This window comes from Lissotriton vulgaris, chromosome 1_1 (genome assembly GCF_964263255.1).
Source record: "Lissotriton vulgaris chromosome 1_1, aLisVul1.2, whole genome shotgun sequence".
Lineage (NCBI taxonomy): Eukaryota > Metazoa > Chordata > Amphibia > Caudata > Salamandridae > Lissotriton > Lissotriton vulgaris.
The window spans coordinates 1,098,736,962-1,098,761,525 of record NC_141685.1 but is presented as its reverse complement, the minus strand read 5'-3'; the positions used below and the strand labels follow the sequence as shown (position 1 = coordinate 1,098,761,525).

The 24,564-nt window shown below is 45.9% G+C and overlaps 1 protein-coding gene and 1 non-coding gene across 2 annotated transcripts in view; both read left to right on the top strand.

Moving 5' to 3' along the window:
* LOC147748671 (uncharacterized) overlaps positions 1 to 24,564 on the top strand; it is a 121,551-nt gene that overhangs the window by 74,940 nt on the left and 22,047 nt on the right. Inside the window, exons 4-5 of the mRNA XM_086963539.1 lie at positions 15,236 to 15,349; positions 15,589 to 15,699. Coding sequence (XP_086819665.1) covers positions 15,236 to 15,349; positions 15,589 to 15,699 — 225 coding nt within the window. The remainder of the gene's footprint in view (positions 1 to 15,235; positions 15,350 to 15,588; positions 15,700 to 24,564) is intronic.
* On the top strand, positions 9,483 to 9,548 carry LOC147748672 (small nucleolar RNA SNORD58). The gene has a single exon (XR_015300509.1). It is a non-coding gene; the product is annotated as a small nucleolar RNA SNORD58 (small nucleolar RNA).

Genomic DNA, 24,564 nt, shown 5'->3' with positions numbered 1-24,564 from the left:
AATGGGAATACTGGGTGCATGAGCAAGAAAAATAGCTTAGTGAGTTTACACACCTGCTGCCACCAGAATTGTACTTGCTTAGTTCACACCCGCACTCTAGCATGGTGCTCCAACATTCCTAATGTCTTCTTCCTCTGCCTTTGTCTGGAAATATGGGATGTAATCTGGTTGCAGTTGCACTCCAGCTAAAGGCTCACTCCCAAAGTGTGTTTGTCAGTTATTAAAACCTAACTGGTTCCTAGATTACTATGGATTTATATTTCAGCAATCTACCCCCAAACCGTTTCTGGCTAAAGATGTACCCTGTGTGAAAAAAAACAGTAGCACATTTGTGTGTTTTTGTATTTGATTATTATCTATAATGAAGGGTGGGGCAATTACTGGATGGTCTTTTGCCTGCAACCATTAGCAGTAGGTGCTGTATACATTGCTTTATGTTGCAGTTATTAATTAAGGGTGTTAACTTTATTTGCTATCAGTGCAAGGTCTGCGTTTCCATCTTGTCTGAAGTGGTGGGTAGGTTCATGTTGAGAGAAGTTGTAGATTTTCCTTAACTGCTAAAGAATCAAATGCACTATAAATGATGGGTTGTGTGTATTTGAAGACCTTTACACCTCTTATGGCTAGGGCTAGGAAGCAGGGAGAGATGGGCTTTGTCATGTTGGCATTCGTGCAGTGTGTTGGTCCATGCCCTAAGTATGGTTTTGGTGTACCCCCTGCTCCCTTCCTCTTACAACCTTTTTTGGTCCTTCAGGATAATACGAGATCGAGTCCGTCTGCAAAAGGGGTTAGATGATGGTCAGAGACCACAATAACAGAGAGAACATAAAAACTAGTAGTGGCACTTTTGGATATTTGTTCAGCTGAACAATTAATATTGGAATTAGACATCCTGGTAGTTGAAGTATAAATAATCTTAATTCGTCAAATTTTCCTTGAATATCCATCAGACCAGGAAAGGGTTTCCAACTCTACTGTGATTAAGCCCAGGTGTCCTTGCTAGGTGTGACGTGGAATGCTGAGTCCGTCCAGTGACTCACTACCCCTCCATCACAATGATCCTTAGCCCTCCACTTCTAGATTGACTGTTTCTTTAACTTAGAATTTCCTTCTCACAGCAAAGAGAAGGACAGCTGTTTTAGTTGCTGCTATGTAAATGTGTGTGTGTGATATGGTCTACACAACTTTTATTCTGAGTTAGACAAACTTGCACATCCACTGAAGAGTTGCATCTCCATATCAGTGAAGCCTCCGCTGCTGCTTCCACCATTACTACACCAGTACTGTGCAAGAGAACCTTGTACTGATACTGCCAGTTTTGTATATGATACTTGTGTGGGGGAAGAATGTGCAGATGTTGCCTTGCATACACCATAATATAACCACCTTACACCTTCCAAGGATTGTAAAAGGAGAAATTGATTTAACTTCCCCATTAAAAGTATAGAAACTCTGAAAAGAATCGTGGATACGGTCTAAGTGAACGACAGTACCTCTGCTACATGATTTTGCTGCTCCATGAAGAATTGATAAACTTGGCCAAGAAGTGCAGTTATTCCCATCCACACATGTTTATCAGAACATCTCTTGTGTATTTTTGAAGCAGGAGAACTATGAGTTTGCCATACGAAGACAAAACCTTTTCTGTCCTACAGGTTCATATTCTGACACAGTCGTCCCCAAAGACAGCAAAAAATGTAGTCAATTACCAGTCTACACTCTGCCTTTAGATATCATTTCTTTACATATGAAATTCTGTCACAGACAAACCTGCTGATACGTGGGTGCAGTGCACAATGACATCTTCACACATGCTGTACAACTAGCCAGTTCAACATTTGCATATAAGTGTGCATCGCCATTCACTGCCGGAAGGCGCACTCGCGCATCACCTTTTAAAAATTACCATTTGTTATTGTCACGATTTACGGTGTTTTTAATAACTTCACTCACAAGCTAGTGAGAGCACTTCGACTGTTGTCTAAGGCACGCACAGCGGATCCTAGCGCTGCCGCGCCGCCAAAGACACTCGCCATTCCCGGCCACGAGACAGGCCACGCCCCTTTTCAGGCCACGCCCACCGTCGCCTTAAATAGCCGCTGAAAACAAGCGACTAAGCCAGATAGATTGCTAACAACCTTCTGAGGCGGAAGCCGGAAGGCGCACTCGCGCATCACCTTTTAAAAATTACCATTTGTTATTGTCACGATTTACTGTGTTTTTAATAACTTCACTCACAAGCTAGTGAGAGCACTTCGACTGTTGTCTAATGCACGCACAGCGGATCCTAGCGCTGCCGCGCCGCCAAAGACACTCACCATTCCCGGCCACGAGACAGGCCACGCCCCTTTTCAGGCCACGCCCTCCCGCCCCTCCTCCTCTACCTGCATACTAAAATGTGCATACACCGGAAGCGCAGTGGACGAACGCAGCGGGAGCGCCTAAGGCAAGCCCGTCTGCGCCCGTCCGCGCCAAGACCGCGACAGGCGCAGGAAACTCTGGACACGGACCACCCACAGTAAGGTACCAGGCCAACTTTCTTCAAAGCCTACATACAGGTAACAACTGTACTTGTAAGGTCGCGATGAATACCATCAAAGGGCCGTTCAGCTGTAGGCTGTGCAGGTGGAAGTCCTCCCCGTCCAAGGCCACAGTTCCCCAAATCGACCCGGTGGATAACAGTCCACACTTTAAAGGAGGGTTGATCAATGCCCGTTCTATGTGTAACCATAACCAAGACATAAAAGATCTTATCCTGGAGTTAGACCTTGATTGCCTTTTCATAACTGAAACCTGGCTCACTGATAACAGCAACCCTGACCTAGCTACAGCCCTCCCACAAGGTTACACCATTTTCAGACAAGACAGACTGAAGGGGAGAGGTGGAGGAGTAGCCTTGCTGCTACGTAACCTCTTCAAATGCCATACCTTCACCCTTGACTCCCTCAAAGGAGCTGAAGGCCTCGGTTTTTCTATCAAACTAAACGAGTCCTCTTCCTTTTCAGGAGGACTTATCTACCGCCCCCCAGGCACTGCAACCAGATTCTTAGAAACTCTTAGTGACGCTCTAGGTCAGCTCCTAACCTGATACCCACACTTAACTCTCCTGGGCGATTTCAATCTGCACCTCGACTCCAAAGCTGACGTTCAGGCACTAAATTTCCATCAAACCCTGGAAATTTTCAACCTTCAGCAAAGGGTTAAACAACCCACTCATCTAGCCGGACACACACTAGACGGGGTCTGTACTAACTTTCCCCTTCTAGAAACCCAATCTCCACAAATCTGGACAGACCATAACCTGATCCCTTTCTTCATCAGAACCCCGCGCCCTCAGAACTTAACCAAACCCAGTTCACTTTCAGAGAACTACGTCAACTGGAAAACGGTAGAAGACACTTTTAAACTCAAGCCTATCATTCAGACACAGATCCCTAGTCTGACGGGTGACGTAGAACATGACTCAAAACTCTTCCATAACTGGATGCAGCACGAGATCAAAGTACGCGCCCCACCTAAACGTGCCTGTAAAACAGATAAAAGAGGCAAGATAAATGCCCCCTGGTTCACGCCAGAATTAGCCAAAGCCCATCTACTGTGCAAAAAAGGAGAACGTAACTGGCGTAAAACATACAACACTGCGGATAGAAACTCTTATATCCAGCTAAGGAAGATTTACCATTCCAGGTAATCAAAAGAAGAGTGACCATAAAGATAAAGTATATAAAGGAGGTGGGTGTCGCACGTGAAGTCTGAGGCCAGTTGTAAGTGGTCCGATGGTAAGACCAAATTTCAAGAAAAAATACACTGTTTTTTCAGGAAACCCTCACTCACCCTAGTGGTGACATGCTTCATCATCGGGTCCACCGGGAGAGATCGAGTACCTCCCCGGTGTGCTGCGACGCCAGGAGACTGCGGAGCAGGTTTTTGTGTGAAGATGAAGTGTGAAAAAATACTAAGGTTTAAAAATGTCAGAGGTTGTACCAAAAAAACTTTATTCACTGGTCAACCTGACATATTAAGAATAAGATATGTGAAGGGAAACTAGCCAATTACTTTATACTGGTGTTTACCCTGTAAAGAAGGTCAACATGTTTCTGCCCGTTTTTATGTGTTACTTTACTGGGCTTTCATCAGGACCGGTAAGCGAGTGTGCCAATGACGGGGAGGTACTCGATCTCTCCCGGTGGACCCGATGATGAAGCATGTCACCACTAGGGTGAGTGAGGGTTTCCTGAAAAAACAGTGTATTTTTTCTTGAAATTTGGTCTTACCATCGGACCACTTACAACTGGCCTCAGACTTCACGTGCGACACCCACCTCCTTTATATACTTTATCTTTATGGTCACTCTTCTTTTGATTACCTGTATATTGCTTGGGGACTAAGAGTGCCCTAAAACCCTCTCTCTCCTTTTGTTGAGATAGATTTACCATTCCAGCATAAAAACCGCCAAGAACGAATTCTACATCAAAGCCATCAAGGAGGCTAAACAAAAACAAAAAACACTGTTCTCAATAGTTAAGACCTTCACTCACCCCAAAGCGCTACAGCCCGAAATACCTCCTTCCAAAGAATTCTGAAATCAAATAGCGGACTTCTTTGAAGAGAAAATCAACCTAATTCAGAGAGACTTTCCCCCATACCAAGTCCCTCAGACCTCTACCCTCTCGGAACAAGGAGAAAAAACAATTGGAAATTTAAAAACGTTCTCACAGGTCAGTCTATCCCAAACCCGTGAAGTAATTCTAGCGTGTAAATCAGGAGCTCCTTCTGACTCATGTCCCCCTAGAATTCTCCACCAGCTAATTGAAGTGGTGAATCCCATCATAAATAAGATTGTAAACGCCTCCCTCAGCACAGTCGTAGTTCCTAGGGACTGGAAACAAGGGTTTGTAAAACCCTTGATGAAAAAGCCTAATAAATCCCCCTCAGACCTTACCAATCTACGCACAATCTCACTCCTCCCAGTACTGGGAAAAATTACGGAACAGATGGTCTACAGAGAACTAAAAAACCATTTAGAAACATATAACATCCTCCATCCCCAACAATCAGGCTTCCGTCCTCAGCACTCGACGGAAACAGCTTTGATTGAATTGACTGACTCCATAAAACTACTACAGGACCAAAGAAAGAACGCCGTGCTGATTTTATTGGACCTCACAGCAGCGTTCGACACAATCTCGCACTCTATACTACTGGACAGACTAAAAGATAGTGGCATCTCCGACGTGGCTCTGGAGTGGATAACATCCTTCCTAACAGACAGATCACAATCCGTCGCACTGGGACCCTTCAGCTCAGAAGAGAAAAAGATTTGCTCTGGAGTACCACAAGGCTCCATTTTGAGCCCTCTGCTTTTTAACGTTTATTTAATCCCTCTCATTTCCCTGATTGAATCATTCGGCATACCTGTGACATCGTATGCTGATGATACCCAACTCATAGTTCCGTTAGATGAAAACTCAACTAATGCTGAACAAAATCTTAAAAATTGCCTGAAGGACGTTTTCCACTGGATGGAAAAAAACCACCTCAAATGCAACGCCAGCAAGACTGAAATCCTCCCTATGGGGAAAAATGTCAATTTCTGTCCTAGCCTATGGTGGCCAGAGGACTCCACCGCCCCCCCCCCCCCCAGACCGTAGCAACAGCAAGAAACCTCGGAGTCATATTCGATACTGACCTATCTTTTGACCAACACGTCAGGAATGTGGCAGGAAGCTGCTTCGGGATCATAAAATCTCTTTAAAAATTCTTTGATTTCCTACCAACTGACGCAAGAAAGGCAGTAGCAGTCGCGCTAATCCTCGCCCGCCTAGATTATTGTAATGGCCTAATGGCAGGAGTGAAAAAAACTACACTGAAAAAACTGCAGAGTGTCCAACATTCAGCCGCCAGACTGGTACTAAAACTTCCCAGGAGGTCCTCAGCATCAACCGCTTTGAGAACCCTCCATTGGCTGCCTCTGCACAAAAGGATATTTTTTAAGATCCTAATGTTATGTTATGTTATGTTAGTGCTATTTGTATTGCGCACGGCTGCTCCAGCGAAGGAGCGTCCCGGCGCACCGACAAGGTGGCGAACACAACACAACTGGGGAACAGAAATAATTATTAAGAAAATGGGGAGTGAAGGATTTAACAAAGCTCAGAAAATAAATGAGTTTTAGCGGCCTTGCGGAAGGAGAGCAGGTCACCAAAGGTCCGGAGTTTCAAAGGGAGAGCGTTCCAGAGTGCGGCCGCCCGCACCTTAAAAGAGCGACCCCCCACCCGACTGAGTTTAAACCGAGGGGCTACCGCTAATTCTTGGTCTAGCGAGCGCAGAGTGCGGCCCGGGATGTAAGGGCGCAAGAGTTGGTGCAGTAAGGGAGGTGATAGGCCCTTCAGAATTTTGAAGGAAAGGCACAAAACTTTAAAGTGGATCCGCTGCCTAACGGGTAACCAATGCAAGGCTCGCAAAGATGGACCGGCCGAGCAAAACCTAGGAAGACCTACGATCGCTCTGGCCGCAGCGTTCTGCACTCTTTGAAGTCGGGTTAACTCAGCCTGGTTTAATCCTATAAAAAGGGAGCTGGCATAGTCCAACCGCGCCAAAACCGTTGCTTGCACCACCAATTGACGAGTTGCGGCATCGAAGTATTTAAGGGCAGGGCGCAGATTGCGCAGGATGCCGAAGCAGCAAGCCGCCGTCCTTTTGGTGTGGCCAACGAAGTTGAGGGAAGGGTCCAGCCAAACACCAAGGTTTTTGATCTCTGCAACCGGAGTGGGGGTCGGCCCCAGCTCAGAGGGCCACCAAGTATCTCCCCATAGGTCCGTCCGCTTCCCAAAGATCATCACCTCCGTTTTTTTGGCGTTTAGTTGGAGACAGTTGGACGTCATCCAACCAGCCACCGCCCTGAGTCCTTCTCTGAATCTTGGGGCATCCACCCCAGAGTCCCCGCTGATCGTGACCGCTAGCTGGGTGTCATCTGCGTACGACACCATGGTCATACCACAGAGCTTCACAACCTCAGCCAGCGGCCTCACGTAGATGTTAAACAACGTGGGGCTCAGTGAGGAACCCTGTGGGACCCCAAGAGACAGAGGATGACATTTGGACTGGTAGGGCGGGGACGCCACACAGAAGGAACGATCCCTGAGAAACGAACGAAACCACTGGTGTGCAGTGCCGATCACCCCTATCTCCTCAAGGCGTTGCAGGAGAATGTCATGGGAGACCGTGTCAAAGGCGGCGCTTAGGTCTAACAAAACAAGCGCCGCCGTTTGACCTGCATCCAGAACTACCCGAAGGTGCTCGACCATAGATAACAGTGCTGTCTCCGTACTGTGGCCAGCCCGGAAACCATTCTGGGTGTCGTCCAGAATGTTGGCACGCGCAGATGACCAGTGAGGGCTGTGTTGACATGCGCCTCCGCGAGTTTGGCTGGCCACGGGAGAAGCGAAATCGGGCGGTAGTTCTCCGATTTTGTAGGGTCGAGAGATGTTTTTTTCAAAATGGGCATTACTACTGCATGCTTCCATTTCAAAGGCACCTGGCCTGATGATAGCGACGTGTTGATTAAGTCGCAAACCGGGCGAGCAAAAACCTGGTCTCTGAACATAGGTGGCTTGAGCGGGTCGTCCGGCGACCCCGACTTAACTCGGAGAGCCAAGGCCGTGTAAGACTCCAAAGAGAGAGAGGGGAGAGAGTCTAGCACCACCTGATCCAACCGGATGGGAGGCCCCATACTGGTTTGTGCAGTGGAGGAGGGGAAGGCCCTATATATGGTCTGGACCTTCTCCAGGAAGAAAGCCGCCAGCGCTTCACAATGAGTATTGGAGCTGATGGAGTTACCGGCCGGCTTCCTTGCCACAAGGTCTTTAAGGGCCTTAAAGATAGTTTTAACAGGATTCCCACTATTGCGAAACTCCAGAGCGTAGTATTCAGCCGGGTTCTACAAACCGCGCGGTGATAAGACTTGACCGCAGCCATATACAGGGGTTTTTTGCTGCTGTCATACCTCTTCTTCCAGTCTCTCTCTGCACGTCTGCAGACACTTTTCAGAGCCCTCAGATTGCCATCATACCAGGGACTGGGGGCGCGGGAGCCACACTTACTGGAAACCATCGGGATAAGGGAGTCGAGGGCCCTGGTTACCCATTGCATTGGTTAATCATTGCATTTTGGGCATTCAATTGCACAGGCCCCAAATATCTAACCAAACGTTACCCCCACTACAACCCCTCGAGGACCCTACGATCCTCCAACAATAACCTGTTAAAACTAGCCAAATTCAACTTAAAAACCAAAGGTGGGAAAACCCTGACCTATCTGTCCTCTAGAGCATGGAACTCCATGCCCCAAAACCTCAGGTCCCAGACTAAAGAAATCCATTTCAGGAACCAACTAAAAACATGGATCTTCAATCTCCCAGACGAATATGTTATGGCCGCCATATAACTCCGCTTCTGTAATTGTATGCATACTATCTAACCAGCGCCAGGATGCTCCTTCCGGAGCGATAGTTGCGCTCTACAAAATTCCTAAATACAAATACAAATAATTGAACTGGCATTTGCAATATGTATTGCAGATATGTTGCACTGATTGCAGTGCACGCTTTCTCTGTGCAGACCTAGCTTAGTGATTTATACAGTAGGTAGGGCAAGAAGATATTTACAGAGGGCAAGTAGATTTGTGTAACATTTTGTCCTTGGCCAAGTAGATTTTTAAAATAATTCCACACCCCTGTAGCCCTGTTGTGTTTTGGTTTTGCGGGAGTTTGAAGTATAACCGGGCTATCTATGGCTGTCCGCGTTGAAATAGCCTCAGTGTGGCTCTACTGTGTAATGAGGCGCTGGGCACAAATAGAACAGCAGCGTGTGTCCCTCCCGGTATGTATACTGTCCGTTTTACGCCGTCTGGCCATTTTAATGGATCACCTGGACACTGGTAGCAAATGCCTTTCTATTCCTTCTCTGCCGGGATGACTCGAGGATTGCACCCCCATTTGTAAACTAAAGTAATTTGTAATAGGTCTGTTATCACTGACTTGTATGTTAGACTACGTAATTGGGTCTAAGAAAGGCACGGTAACGCTTTGTATACACTCCGTGCATACGTGTCTGCATTGCTAAATGTTTGTACCGACTAGAAGTTTGGCAGCGCTAACTAATGACTCCATCTTAGCCAGTGTATTTTTTGTTTGTAATTGCATTGGGATATCTAACAGGAAAGGACAGTTATGTGATTATCAAAAACATCGTTGTATGACCCATTCCCGTCACATCTTTAAAAAGAATTTGACCATTTCTCTTTGAGTTTTTGTTTGATAAATAGCAGCATACATTTTCTGGAAATGCTTTATCGTATTCGTTCCACAGGTTTTGAGAGAGACTTAAAAGGCTATTAACTAGTTGCGGCACTCTTTTGTGATGTCATTTAACATGCGCCTTACTGTGCGTATCCAATGATGCGAAAATGGGCTGGGCATGTTGCTGCGATGATGATGTTCTTAGGACACCTTTGAATTGATTATGAAACTAATTTGATTTCTGAGCAGCGAAAAGTTAGTTGTAAACCTATTTAAAAGGACGCATCTTTGCCTGTGTGTGTGGCTCTCTGTGACTCTGTGTGTGTGTGGGGAGGCTCTGTGTGTGTGGGGAGGCTCTGTGTGTGTGGGGAGGCTCTGTGTGTGTGGGGGGGGAGGCTGTGTGTGTGTGTGTGTGTGGGGGGGAGGCTCTGTTTGTGTGGGGGGGCTCTGTGTGTGTGTGGGGGGAGGCTCTGTGTGTGTGTGGGGAGGCTGTGTGTGTGTGTGTGGGGAGGCTCTGTGTGTGTGGGGCTCTATGTGAATGACTGTGGGTGGCTCGGTATGTGTGTATGGGTGGCTTTGTGTGGGTGGCTCTGTGTGTGGGTGCAAATGGTCTCGCATTTGCGAGAGATTAAACTATTGGCATTGTAAATGACAATGCCATTTATTTATATGTTTAAAAACAAAAACATAAATAAACATGTCACGAGCAATGCCAATAGCTCTAACTTTAACAATGCCGAGACCATTGCATTGTAAATGCTTGTTTTAAAGGGGGCTCGTGTGATCACTCGCATTCTGTACTCCTTGCCGTTACCTGGGTTACAGCTGGGTTCCTCTGTCCTGGGTGATCGGTAGCCTTGTTCTCCCGATTCCCCCATTTCCCACTCCTTTCTGACGTGGCAAGTGCCTTTTGTGCGGAGGGCATTCCCTAGGCCCCTGACTTGCCCTCACTTCTGGGGCAGACGGGCACCTCCGGGCAGTGAGCGGGCTAGTCTTCCCGTTGCACACCCTACAATGCCTGATGCCAGAGCGGACGTGCGCAGCGGGGCGCTGCCGGACGCCAAAGGCAAGCCCGTCCGCGCCTAGCGCCAGAACCCTTCTCGTTTTTCCTTGCGAACCGAAGATCATAAACTACACCAGAGATTAACTATTCAGGCTGAATACAAATTGTATAAACTCCTGATGCCCTCCACTAGATCCCCTAAGCAAGCATATGCAGTGTCAGCACTGCAAACTGCATCTCAGCTTCACTAAAGTTAAGGCTTTAACACCGCAGCAAAAACCGTCACAACAAAAAAAACTACTAAGGTTTTCAGGCTATGCTTATCAATTTGCGGTCATTACCAAAACATAACACAGAGGTTGCAGAATTGAAAGGGGCACACAAGCTCGATTTGGCATTCATTACAGAAACCAGGGCAGATGAGTCTTCAGGCCCTGATCTTGCTTTAGCATTACCAGCAGGATATACTATTATCATAGCAGAGAGAGCGATCAAGCAGGGGGGGATTAGGTATTATCTTTAGAGAAGATTTACAAGTGGCCGGATCCTCAGCTGGAAGTTCTCCAGATTGGGAAACACTATCCTTTCACATCTTACTCAGTAATAATTACACACTAAAAGGCCTTCTCCTATACAAGCCTCCGAAGGCACGGACCTCCCTTTTGAATGTTATATGCCCTTTCGTACAATCCAGTCTAGATGCATCCGATTTTACGATACTAGGAGATTTTAACTATCATTTAGAAAAGTTGGCAGATCATGATACAACCTCACCAGTCGATTCAATGGCTAGTTTTTCTCTGTCACAGATCGGCAAGCACAATACTCATGCCGCTGGACATACCCTAAATGGTATCTTCACGTCAAATCCTTCGCTTAAAGTCTTAGAAGTAATTCTTGTCCCCTGGTCAGACCATAAGGCTATAATATTCACCATAAGCGCTGATCAGCACCGTCCATTACCCATAAAACCACAAGTTTTAGTCACCTGTCGTGATTTGGCCAATATTAACCCCCTACCCTACAAGTATTTTTACTTGGTACCAAACTAGACCTCATGACGGACATTAACTCCTCTGTTCATAGGGTATCCACATGGATCAACACAGCAGTAGATCTCTTAGCCCCTACGAAGAGCTGCCTCTCCAGGTGGAAAAATCCATCGGAACCATGGTTTACGGATAAACTTAGAGCTTAAAAACAAGCGTGTAGAAGGTCAGAAAGAAAGTGGAGAGTAAACTACAATTGTGGTGAAAAAATTAAGTATGTGTAATGGTTGGAAGTTTATAAGAATATGATTGTAGAGGAAAAAAGTAAATGCTTTACGGTGACAATTTTGAGGCAAGGAACTCTTTCAGGGAGCGCTTTTCAACAGTAAATAAATTAGCAAAACTACCAGTCATTCCTTGGATGGAAAGCAGCACCGAATACTGTAATATACTGGGACTGTCGTTGATGGATAAAGTTGAGACAGTGCATAAATCCTTTAGGGACATTGTCAACTCCATCTCTAGGAACACTATGACAGCTTTGGCCACCATGACCGCCATTTCAGCTTTCACCTTTCCCTCTCCCACCTCCCCGAATCCCACCCCCCCAAACCTTAGAATAGATCATTCAGGTGGTGAAAACATCCAAATCAGGAGCCTCAACAGGCCCATGTTCTCCTAACGTACTGCATCTAATCCCGGAAATACTAAATGAATACTGAAGTTTAGTGTTCAATTAGGTAATTCAGTTGGGCTTCTGCCCAGAGGCTTGCAAAATAGCATCAATCCTTCCTCTTTCAAAAAAACCTAATCTTGACCCTAAGGATCCCAGCAGCTATCGACCCATCTCCAGAATTCCGTTTCCGGCTAAAGTACTCGAAGAATTACTTAATGCACAGCTTACTGTATTTATTTAATCTAAGAACCTCCTGGATCAGTCACAATACGGGTTCCGGGAGGGACATGGAACGGAAACAGCTCTCGCCATGGCGGCAGAGGAACTTAGTGCAATACTAGATTCAGGGTGTAAGGCCGCCTTGATTTTTTTTGTCCGATGTATCGGTGGCCTTCAATACTGTGAACCACGAAATACTAACCAGTAGGCTAGCGGAGCTGGGGATCGGAGATACCGGTCTCACACTATTGTCATCTTACTTAGCTGATAGAACCTTCTCCATCGAACTTTGAGTCTTCTCATCCAAGGCTTTCAAACTTCCATGTGGTGTGCCATACAGGGCTCCTCTGAGTACCACACTATTTAATATATATGTGGCTCCTCTGGCGTCGATCATTAGGCAGTTTGGGTTCACAGTGGTCTCCTATGCAGACGACACCCAGTTGGTTGTGTCAGTCTCAAGCAACATGGAGGAGGCAGCTGACCGTTTCAATTGCTGTATGACGCAGGTTAACCAGTGGATGCAGTCTAACTGCGTGAAATTGAACGGGGAAAGACTGAAGTCCTGCTGCTGGGCTCTGATTCATCTTTCTGGCCACCCAGATGGTGGCCTGCCAGTCTGGGCGACTGCCCAGTCCCAGTGCCCAAGGTCAAAAACCTAGGATTAATCCTTTTTTTTTTTTTAACTCTATTTAGCATTTTGTTAAAGACAAAGCGAAGCATTGAGTACAGTTGAGCACCATATAAGGTACAATCACAGTGCGTTACTGACAACATTTTCTTTAGAGCACAGTAGGTTGATCGATTGTGTGGAATAATGCACACAATACATACAACGCCCCCTTTAAGCGCCACCTCTGTTGACCGGTCCGTCAAAGCCTAGTCATCACGGGAGGGCAGAGCATATTAAAGACCATTAATGCATGTAGTGAATCCTTCTAGCCCACTCCAGTCTGTACTATACCCTGCTCCTGTTGAGCAGGAGTCTTGCTGTTGCTGCAAAAAGAAAGATCAGAAGGTGCCCCAAACGTCCTTAGGTCTAGAGGAAGGAGGGATAGTATTAGCATACAGGTCGCTTTTCATAGAGCAGGTTGCTAGACTTAGGATCCAGCTAAAAAATTTTGGGAGGAAACTGGACGACATAACCCATCTTTGATGATGAACTGACATTCAATAGTCAAATCAACAGGCTCTCCTCTACCATTTGGTTCATATTAATAATGATCAGGAAAATCAGTCCATTCATTCCCCCCGACGCAATAAAAACACTGGTTACAGCATTGGCTTCTCCAGATTGGATTACGGTAATGCCCTATATGTGGGGAACCAATCTCAGTATCTATTAAGACTGCAGCGTCTGCAGAATGCAGCAGCCAGATTAGTATTGGATATCCCTAGGTTTGAGCCAGTCTCCGACGGATTAAGAGCCCTCCTGGCTTCCGGTGGGCAAAAGGATTACGTTTAAATCCCAATGCCTGGCCGTTAAAGCACTACATGGCACTGGGCCTCGATTTTTGAGGACTCACCTGAAATAGTATGTGCCATCCAGAAGTCTAAGATCCGCTCACACTAAACTTCTGCAAACACCTAAGTTCATGAAGGCTCGCTGGGGCGGAAGAAGCTTCCTGTCATGGACAGTCAAGACCTGGAACCTACTCCCAATCACTATAAAGAGCAGCACGTTGCTACTTTCTTTTAGAAAGTTACTAAAAACCGGTTTCTTTTCCAACTGACCCATCCTGTATACCACACCAGTACCGCTCTGACTTACCGACTCTTAACGATTTAGAAAATGTTCAAGTCTTTGTGTATTCCTTAATACTTGATGCAACTAACAAATTCTGTAGTTGAAAATATTGGATGAAAGGTAAAAGTCACTTTCTTGGAGATGAGTTCATATTGCCTCTAAACTAACATACCTTCAAACTGCTACTTAAAGCAAAAATGAAGAAGCTGCAGAGGAACACTATTTACTAAGTAACTTGCCGCTAAGCTGACGAAAAGGTACTCTACTACACATGTGCGAAGACAAAACAATGGATTCTTGAGCAGTCGCTGAAGAGAATTCACTTTCCTCAATGCGCTGCGCAGAGACACCTCCTTCTCTGACTGGAAATTCAGTTGAAGTGCGAGCCCACGTGATGACGGTTCCACCAAGCAGAAGTCAAAACAACTAGACCCCATAACACTGCACTTAGAATTTCGCCAGTCATCTTGGAATTGTTATTTACATAAGTTCTACAGTCTCTTCAACATGATGCTTGCTTGAGACTTCCAGAAGGGGCATCGTTTTTTCCATTGAGGGTATTTTATGATTCTTAAATACATTCTATGTTTAAACACATTCATACATTTGACTAAGGTACAAATCTGTGTTTTCATGACAAGAATTCAGATAATCCTTTTTTTTAAAGCTTAAGAAGAGCTTTGCCTGTTTTTAGGAGGTATGTTGTGATTTCACCACGTGTGTTTTTTTTCATGGCTTTTTCAGACCAATTTGCCCCCCCCCTCCCCCCCACCCCCCCCCCCCCCCCCCTCAAAAAAAATGAGGTTGGTGGAGGGGGTAACAAATATACGTGACCTTGCAAGCTCCACTAAGAACTGTTACATGTTCTCTATTTGCAGTTGCTGGAAATTGTTGGCAGATCAGTTAGTAGGGACATGATGACCTTCGCCAGGAACTACATAGTGCCCAGCACCTCTAAATGTATGTCACTAGCACTATTTTAGGATGCCTCTCCAGCGCATATGTGTAGTCTAGCATCCTTCAATTAGTTTTGATTAATTCTAAGCCCTTATCAGTATTTAATAGATTGTTTTACGTTGGGAATTTATTTGTGTGAGTCCACAGTTACATGTAAGCAATCGCGAAGTGCATTATTGTCGTCTATAAAACTGCCCTTACAGTTTAAAAGCTGCCTGGAAAAGTTATTGTGTGGGTTTCTGCTTTTGATTATTACTAAAGTATTTTTCCACTGACTCAGGGGGTTCGCTTTAGTTTTGGTTCTCTGTCCCCATCTTATAATTAAATAGTTTCAACTTGTGTTTAGAGCTTCCTTTTATCGATGCCAACATGTCTTTGGGGAGTGAAGAAGATCCAAGAGGAACGTATATTGAGCATCTTGACGTGGAAAGTACACAAAGCATCACCAGTGTCAGCCCAGGTGTGTAAAGAATGCTCCTCAATGCTGCTTTAACCATGACTGGCCACTTTTCATCAAGCTGGAGATGCTCTGCCATTGTTATTAAAGATGGATTGATCACTGAATAATCAATTTAGATAACTTGTGAATTCTTGTCAATTGATACGGCTAGCTCCATCCCAATATTATTTTCCACACCTCTGTTTAATGCGTGTCTGTATAATATACTAATATACTGTACTTGCATATTTTAATTACAGATCCGGTGATTGCCACATCAGTAGTTTCATTTCAAATAAAAGAAGAGGGAGAGCACTGTTCCATTGACAACCTAAACTTTCGGAAAAAAGATTGCACTGACAGCTCTGCAGGTGAGTATCTCATGTCTTGATGCTTAGAACTGCAGACATTGGATAGCAATATAAGCTCCTGCTGACAACATTTAAAAACACACAGTCTGTGGCCTTTCTTTCATTTATGTTTAGTTGCCGGTTGGTTTCAGCTACGGGGCTCATGCTCGCTGACATAGGAATAAAGCTGCATCTTACTAATAATGCATTTCACTAATAATTCAACCTTGCTCACTCTGCCACTGGGTTCAAGATAGCCTGGCTGATGAGGGTTATGAACCCGAAACCGGTCCCAGGATGCTTGTTTCCGGTCCAGGGAAGACATGGCTTGGCAGTTCAGGCTGGACTGTTCCCATGAGGCACAGAGTCAGACTTATTTGCATATGGCCATGGCTGAACTGGGGTGGTAGAGTGGGCTAAAGAACGGTGATGGATTAAACCCAGATCAGTTGACTGGGGGTGAGTGTTTGATTTGCTCAAACGCTCCGTCCATCATCGCCTTTGGCATCTCACTAATAAGGACTAAATAGTGTAAAAGGGGAGGGGTGCTTGTGTTCCAATCTAGAAGTGACCTGGATTCGAAATTCAAGCTAGTCTGTTCCTATCTGTCTCTGTGTGGCATGGTGTACAAACAAATAATGGCCCAAAATTTGCCTGCCCAAGTAATTACTGATGGCTTAATTTATTTCAAGCATTTCACCCAACAACTTTTTATGTTACTTTAAATATACTTTTTCATCAGAGGTATGGGGCATTCCGGACTTTATGCACTGAAATATTTGTTTGATTTGTTAAGTGCAGCCATGCATCATTACAGCCTCTTCAGAGCACTAGCACAACCTGGATGTTGACGCTCTTAAATATCGAGGGATGGAGAGAAAAGGGAAGTGCAGGAATGTGCAGATGTACCATTGGAAATCTAGAGGACGGGAAGTCTAGTGTTGTTTCCTTCACATTAGCCCAGCTGCAGACCCTGTATTAGAAAACTTGCCCCCTTTTATCCTTTGGGGCATTTTGGTAAATCATTGATCAATCAGACCATTGCAGGGTGTTTTGGTCTAATCTGATTGATTGAGGTCATAATTAATTGCGAGAGGAAGATGCGACACAGCTGGGAAGGAACATCAAGGTGAGGGAAGTGCGAGTGGCAATCAAAAGTATGTCACGGAGACCTGAACAAGTATGAACAGTTGTGGGCCACATTAGCTATGACAGTGGCAAAAAGGGACATAGCACAAAAATGGGGTGCTCCGGACTTGCCGACAGTGTCGGGCTGGGTTAGAAATATGGACCTCCTCATGGTGAAGGAACGGGCGGTATATATGTTGCGGGCCTGTCCGCGTAAATGGAATAAAGTATGGACACCTTGGAATAAATATAGGGGGGAACCATGTGACCCGTTGCCGGAGGATGAAGAGCTGGAGTCAGAGGAGGAGGATGATTAGAGGGGCGGAATGATGTGAGGATCTCTGATTTGTGTGGGGGTGGAGGGAGCAGCAACTGTAAACTCTGAACCAGTGTATGAGCTCTATGCAGTGGAAGACACCATTATATGAAAGAGCACAATTGTATGCAGTGGTGATGACATTAGTTAAGTTCTTTTGTAGAAATCATTTTCCTTCCATACGTAGAAGTCACTGAAAACTAACTGCAGTTTATAATAGGTGGACGAAATACGAACTGGAACAGACTATGGAATGTTGAACTATATGCTTCTATAAGGAATTCTATGTAACTCTTTCCTTTTTGTACATTGTGAACATTAACCTTGTACGCCGTTCTATCCTGTCACTTAACCATCTACACAGCCATAATGAAACAATATGTACCGGATGCAAGCAATGAAAATGTTGAAAATAACTTCTGCGCCAATTTGTCAATAAAGTTTTCCCAAAAAAAAAAAAAAGTATGTCACGGAATAAAACGCCGGAGCCTGACAGCTTTCCGGTGGAATAATACCTCACTTATATAGACCTCTTAGCGCCGCGGCTGACGTCGCTCTACAACAAACAAAAACTGTTGGGCAGACTACCGGAATCCACCAAGGAGGCGATCATTATACCGTTATTGAAACCGGGAAAACAACCCTGGGCTAGGACGGCATATCCCCCTCGATCCGTGCTAATTCTGTATTACAAAATCCTGAGCAAAATCCTAGCGACTAGGATGCTGCCCCACATGTCCACGCGGATTCATGCCGATCAGTCCGGGTTCATTCCGACCCGCAATACAGCGCTTAATATAAGGCGGCTCCTGCATGTTTTGGACGCCGACACCTATGAGGCGGACACCACAGAGATATTTGCTGTAGACATCGAAAAGGCTTTCGATAGCCTGGAATGGGATTACCTCTTCCATGTCATGCGTACGATGGGGTTGGAACTGGATTTTGTGAGCTGGACGGCCTTGTTGTACAAAGATGCCACAGCCAGATTGCGAACAGGTGAGGTAATTTCTGAGGCATGTAAAGTGGGTAGGGGTACACGCCAGGGCTGTCCCCTTTCCCCGTCGTTGTTCGCTATGGCGATGGAACCTCTTGCGGCACACGCACGCCTGGGAAAAGCATTCCAGGGACTTAACGTATATGGACAGGTTCACCTTATCGCACTTAATGCGGACGACTTATTAATGTTTTTGGCAGATACTGGAGAAGCCCTGCGAGGTGCAAAATCTCTGCTGAGAGCCCTAAGTGTGGTAGCAGGGCTGAAAGTCAACTGGACGAAGTTGTGCCTAATACCTACTCGCGGTCTTAGAGAATGCCCGCGATCAGTAGAAGGGGTGAACTGGGAAGAGAGACGCCTTCCTTACCTGGGCACGGTGATTTACCACAAACAAAAAGACATCCTAGACGGAAATGTGGGGAAGGCGATTAGGAGTACCAGGGCCAAATTTGAGTTCTGGAGCGCCCTTCCTTTATCTGTAGCGGGATGAGTGGCACTCCTAAAAATGGTGACCCTGCCACGATTTAGAACTCTCCCAATATGGGTTCCGGCGAGCTACTTTAAGAGACTTCGGGAATGATCAGTTCCTTTCTGTGGGGTTCAGGTAGGCGTAGGGTGGCACTTGGGACGCTCATGAGACCCCGAGCAGAGGGGGGACTAGTGGTCCCGGACTATGAGACATTTTACTTAGCTGCCCAGCTTCAATGGCTAACGCAATGGGTGGCGAGGGCCACTAGTTAGGAGGGGGAGGCGGGTGAACCAACGGGCCCCTTACTGGTGCTGTCTCGTATAGTACTGCACCTCCCGCTTGAAGATATGCAGCTTACGCAGGAGTTTGCCACAGCACGTAAATGCTGGCACAGATATCTAAAACAAGGGGGCATTGCGGTCCTTTATGCGCCCGATATTCCATTGAAGGTGTGTAAGGCATTGCCACACGGAGGAACCTGGAGTAGATTGGAGATCTGGGAACAACAGGGTTTAACGACCATAGGAGACCTATATGAGGAAGACAATTTGCTGCCTTTTAATGTCCTCGGAGACAGTTTCGAACTGCCTAGGGGGGACTTTTTGGTGCATGCTGCGCTCATGACAGCGATCCGAAAGCATTGAAAAATGGGCCTAACCGAGCCGCCCACCTCTATGGGCTGTCAATACGTTGTGGTCGCTGCGGGCACAGTAAAAGCGGTCTCCTGTTTATACAGGTGCATGACCCACGAAGCTTTAACACCTATGGTAGCCTTGAAAACGAAATGGGAAGCAGACATAGAAATGGATATACCTGACCCGGCATGGGGTGGGATAGTGGAAAGAGCCTGGAAGAGTACGCGTAATGCGCGGTTCCAGCTGGTGCATTTTCACATTTTACATAGGGCATACCTGAATCCGGCCCAATTACACAAGTTCTTTCCAGCCCAATCTGCGGCCTGTCCAAGATGTAATCAAGAGGACGCCGATTTTTAAACACATGTTGTGGTCCTGTCCGGAGCTCGATTACTTCTGGCAAGGGGTGACGACACTGTTGAGGGACGTTACCGAGAGGGACATACAACCCACTATGGCGCACTGCAACCTTCACTGGTTTCCCCACACTTCAAAAAACAAAATCACTAGTACATTTATAGACCTGGGTTTCCTCTTAGCTAAAAGAACCATCACCTCTCAGTAGAAGGCGAATAAAGGCCCCAACGTAGATAAATGGAAGCAGGAGTTTAGTAAGTGGGCCCGATGCGAGGGGGAGGTCCGCATGCAAATTGCGCATAGAACTGGAAATGAACAGGCATTAGAGAGGGCGAGGGCCTGGGAGAGGTTGGCCTTAGAACTCACACTCCCGGAAGACGAAGTTGGAGGGACCCCTGCACATAGCTCTGGGACACACCTCCTGTAGTGGAGTGAAACGAAAGTTAAGTCGCTGGCTACAAATTGGTCACTTAAAGCTGCCCCACACTGAGTAGTGAGATGTCTCTTATCATAAAGTAATTACTCGTCCAATTGCGGGATAGGAGTAAAGCAGACAACCCTTTACAGCCAAATGGGGGCACACCATGGCACACCTAGGGGAGGGAAGGTAGAGGGGATTGTTGTTGAGGGGGGAGGGGGTTGGGGAGTTTATAGTTGGAACAGAAATAGTGGTGTGGGGGGGATTCTAGATGGGGACTAGTTGGTGAGGTCTCAGGGGCCCACAGGACCACCTCAATGAAGCGGAACACAGCAGGTATGTGTGCATAAATTTCACTGATATCTATGAGCAATAAGGGGGTGTTGGCCGAAGGGCAGATTGTAGATTAAGTTTAGTCCAGGCTCCAATAGAAATCCTCTGCGAGACTACAAGCAGTGATATAGGAAGATGTCAGATTTACCGTATGAAACCATGCCTTACACTGCACACGGTTATGTAATCTTACATATACAGGCTGCTAGCAATGACCCTTTGTAATCTTGGTTCCTTAACAGCTTAGAGGAAGAAATAGGGGGGTAGGAATTGTGTCTCTGAATTCTTTCTGGGTGTCCGGTGTTAGAATGGAAGTTTTACGAACCTCGCAGACCTATTCTTCGTACTTGTTCAAAACATTTTCATCAAGATGTAATGTTTGTGTTATTAAGAATAAATGCCAATAAAATATATTTAAAAATAAAAATGAGTGACTATATAGAACTTTTGGTGAATGAGTGGATGTGTATGTAGATGTTGGAATTACTGAATAGGTTGTTGTAACTGGTATTGATATATCAATTTTGTTGAAAATGTTAGTTTCGATTTTGAATGTGTGTATCAAAGGTAATATTAGGGTGAGAGGAGGTCTGCCACTCTTTCACAAGGATGATGTCATCAGTGATGTCATTTGAGATGTCATCAGTGATGTCATGAGTGATGTCACTGACCATGTAATGAGTGATGTAATATGTGACATCATCAGCAATGCATTGCGGGCGCGCAAGTTATAGTTAGCTGAACTAACTACAACGGGGGGATTTCAATGGTTTTGTATGAGTGAAATGTCCAGCTAACTATAAGATGTGTGAAACCTATGGTTTTTTCAGTGAATTTCTAAGGTTTTTTAAATGCTAATTCCTAACTATAACGTGGCTGAAACCTATGGTTTTTTCACTGAATTTCTAAGGTTTTTTAAAATGCTAATTCCTAACTAAAACGTGCCTGAAACCTATGTTTTTTTCAGTGAATTTCAAAGGTTTTTTTAAATGATAACTTTTAAATGTATTAATTGTTATATTTTTTTATACGGATTTACTACTTTGTTTTAAAGTATTTATTTTTAGATATTTTATTTTTAAATTACATTACATATTTTTAATATAAATTGAAAACTATTTTTTTTAAAATATTGAAATTGTAATATTTTTTTTTATTTTATATATTTTTTATTTATATATATTTTATATAGCAGGCAATGATATCCTATGGAAGAAAATTCAAGTTACTGGTAAGTACGGTTAAAATTACTTTTCAGGAACAGTAGTGAGCTGAAAGATGCAGCACTGAGTTCTCTCCTGATAACAGGTGAGTACATCGGAATTCGTAGTTCGGCTGATTTTAGAGGAATTTTCTAAAGTTCCAAAACTCCACACTTAGAAGAATTTCCAAGTGAAACCAGTCAATGTTGGGCTATAGAAGGAAATTCAAGTTACTGTAAGTATGGTTAAAATTACTTTTAAGGATCAGTAGTGGGCTGAAAGATGCAGCACTGAGGTCTCTCCTGATAACAGGTGAGTCAATCGGAATTCGTAGTTCGGCTGATTTTAGAGGAGTATTTTGTTCAATAGTGAAGGAAGGCGGCGGGGCCTGAGGTGATATGTGTGCAAACACGCCCTGTGGCGTGTTTAGGTTGGGGAATTAATTCCCCTTCAATCCCGAGGTCCCCAGTGAGCCAACTAGCCCACCAGGTACCTCCAGTATGCGCCAGGGAGCTGTGTTGCAGAGAGGTGTTCAGAGGGCATGCCCTCTTTTTACAACACTCTGCAATGCACTCCGTGGCACTTACTGGAGGGACCTGTTGGACTAGTTGGCCTCTAGGGGACCTCTGGATAGAAGAGGAATTAATTGCCCAACTATAAACGCGCCACAGGGCATGTTTGCACTCATATCACCACAAGCCCCGCCCCCTACCTTCACCACTGTGCAAACATGCCCCGTAGCATGTTCTAAGTTGGGGAATTAAGTCCCCTTGCATACTGGGGGTCCCTGTGGGCCAACTAGCCCACCAGGAACCTCCAGTATGCGCCAGGAGGCTGCGTTGCAGAGAGGTGTAAAAAGAGGCGTGGCCTCATTACACCTCTTTGCAACGCAGCCCCCTGGTGCGTTTGCAGAGGGGGAACTAATTTCCCTTGCATACTGGGGGTACCTGGGGGCCAACTAGCCTACCAGGAACCTCCAGTATGCGCCAGGGGGCTGCGTTGCAGAGAGGTGTAATGAGGCCACGCCTCTTTTACACCTCTCCGTGCACGGAGGGGGCGTGGCCTCCTCGCGATCCCTTTAAAAAAAAATATATATACTTTTAAGAAGGGGGGCTATGTAGCCCCCAACTGTATAGCCCCCCTCCTATGCCCACTTAAGGCCCCCGGGACCCCATCCCCCGGGGCTTGCCGATCTTTTTTTGTTGTTTTAAAAAAATCTTTAATGGTGGAGGGTGGCCGCGTGGCCCCCCTCCTGAGCAACATATGGCACCGGGGACCCCATCCCCCGGGGCCTGCTCCATTGGGGACCGTGGGGGGGTCCCTAAGCCCCCCACTGTCCCTGCCGGCTCCCCGCATCCTGCGGGAGCCTGCATTGCTTTTCTGCATAGGGGGCAGCTAACATGCTGCTCCCCATGCAGAAAAACAATCTGCTCCATCAGGATTCAAGCAAGCCTGGCCGACGACGGCTGAAATGCCAGAAACCGGTCCCCGGAAGCTTGTTTCCGTCCAGTGAAAATTTTGGCTTGGTAGTTTGGTCTGCCCTGTTCCCATGATGCACTGGGCCAGGGACAGACTAATTTGCATATAGCCAGGTTCTGAGCTGGGATGGTGCAGTGAGCTAAAAAACGGTGTTGGATCAAGCCCTGATCTCTTGACTGGGTGAGAGTATTCTTCTTAATTCAGAAACTCTGTCAATCACCACCCCTTGTTGTTAAATAATTGTTTTTTGAGAGAGCAGGTTTCCTGCTCTCTCTTTCAAAAACCAAAGCAGTTTGGCATGGTAGGGCGGGAGCCGCGACGCTCCCGCCATACCATAGCAAACAGCAGTGTCCCGGGGGTAGGCACCCCAGGACACTGCAGGAGCCGGCCCTGGGGGGTGACGGTCCCCAGGGCCATCAAGGGCTCCAGGAGGCAGCCCCCCTCCCACCATTTAAAAGCCCCGGGGGTTAAATATTAAATATTAGTATTAGTGCCCCGGGGAGGTGGCGGTCACCGGGGCGTGTTAGGGGGCTTGAGCCCCCCCACACAGGTTTTTTGTTTTTTATTTTTTTTAAAAAGCCCCGGGGGGGTCGCGGTCCCCCGGGCTGCGGTGGGGCGGTGAGCCCCCGGACCCTATTAAAAAAAGCCCCCGGGGTGGCGGTCCCTGGGGATGGGGGGCCCCTCTGGACCCCCTTTAGTAAGAGTAAATTGCACCCTGCAAATGTTTTTTTTTATCGGCAGGGTACGCTTAACCTGCGATTTAAAAAAATAAATAATCTTGGGGGTCCTTGTGGGACCCCCTAGGCATGCCTAGGGGGTCAAGGTGTATCTACCCTGTCCCCTTCTCGCGTTTTTCGTGTTTCTTTTTCTGTTTTCTTGTGCCTCGGTTCTACCGAGGCACAAGATGACTGCCAACACTTCCTGGTTTGGAGTGTTGACAGACAGTTTTTAGCCAATTAGCATGCAGCTCGTGCTCGTAATGGTACGTGTACTGTCCTCTGACGGTACGGTACAACTTCGAATATATATCTAGGATTTTACTTTTGATTTTCTAAGGAACTACTGAACAGATTTACACCATTTAATAAAAAGCTTAATCTGCGAACCAGGCTCTAGCTTTTTGCCAAATTTGGTGTAATTCCATTCGGCAGTTCGGGCTGTAGCCTCACTTAAAGGACCCTATGAAAAATTGAATGGGAAAACACGTTTTGGGACCCCTTTTTTTCTCGGCCCCCGCTTCACGAATCACCCAGAAACTTTCAGGGATGGAGCGGAGCGAAGCACCCCATCTTCTTTGAGAATTTTGTGAAGATTCGTCAACCGGCGCCAAAGTTATTCCAAATAGAAAGTTGCATATTTTCTATGGAAACTAGGTCCTAACTATAACTAGATAGTAATATATATATATATATATATATATATATATATATATATATATATATATATATATATATATATATATATATATATATATATATATATATATATATATATTACTGCTCCAAACCACACCAACAGCGAGTCACTCTTCAAAGCGGGTGCTGCAGCGCGG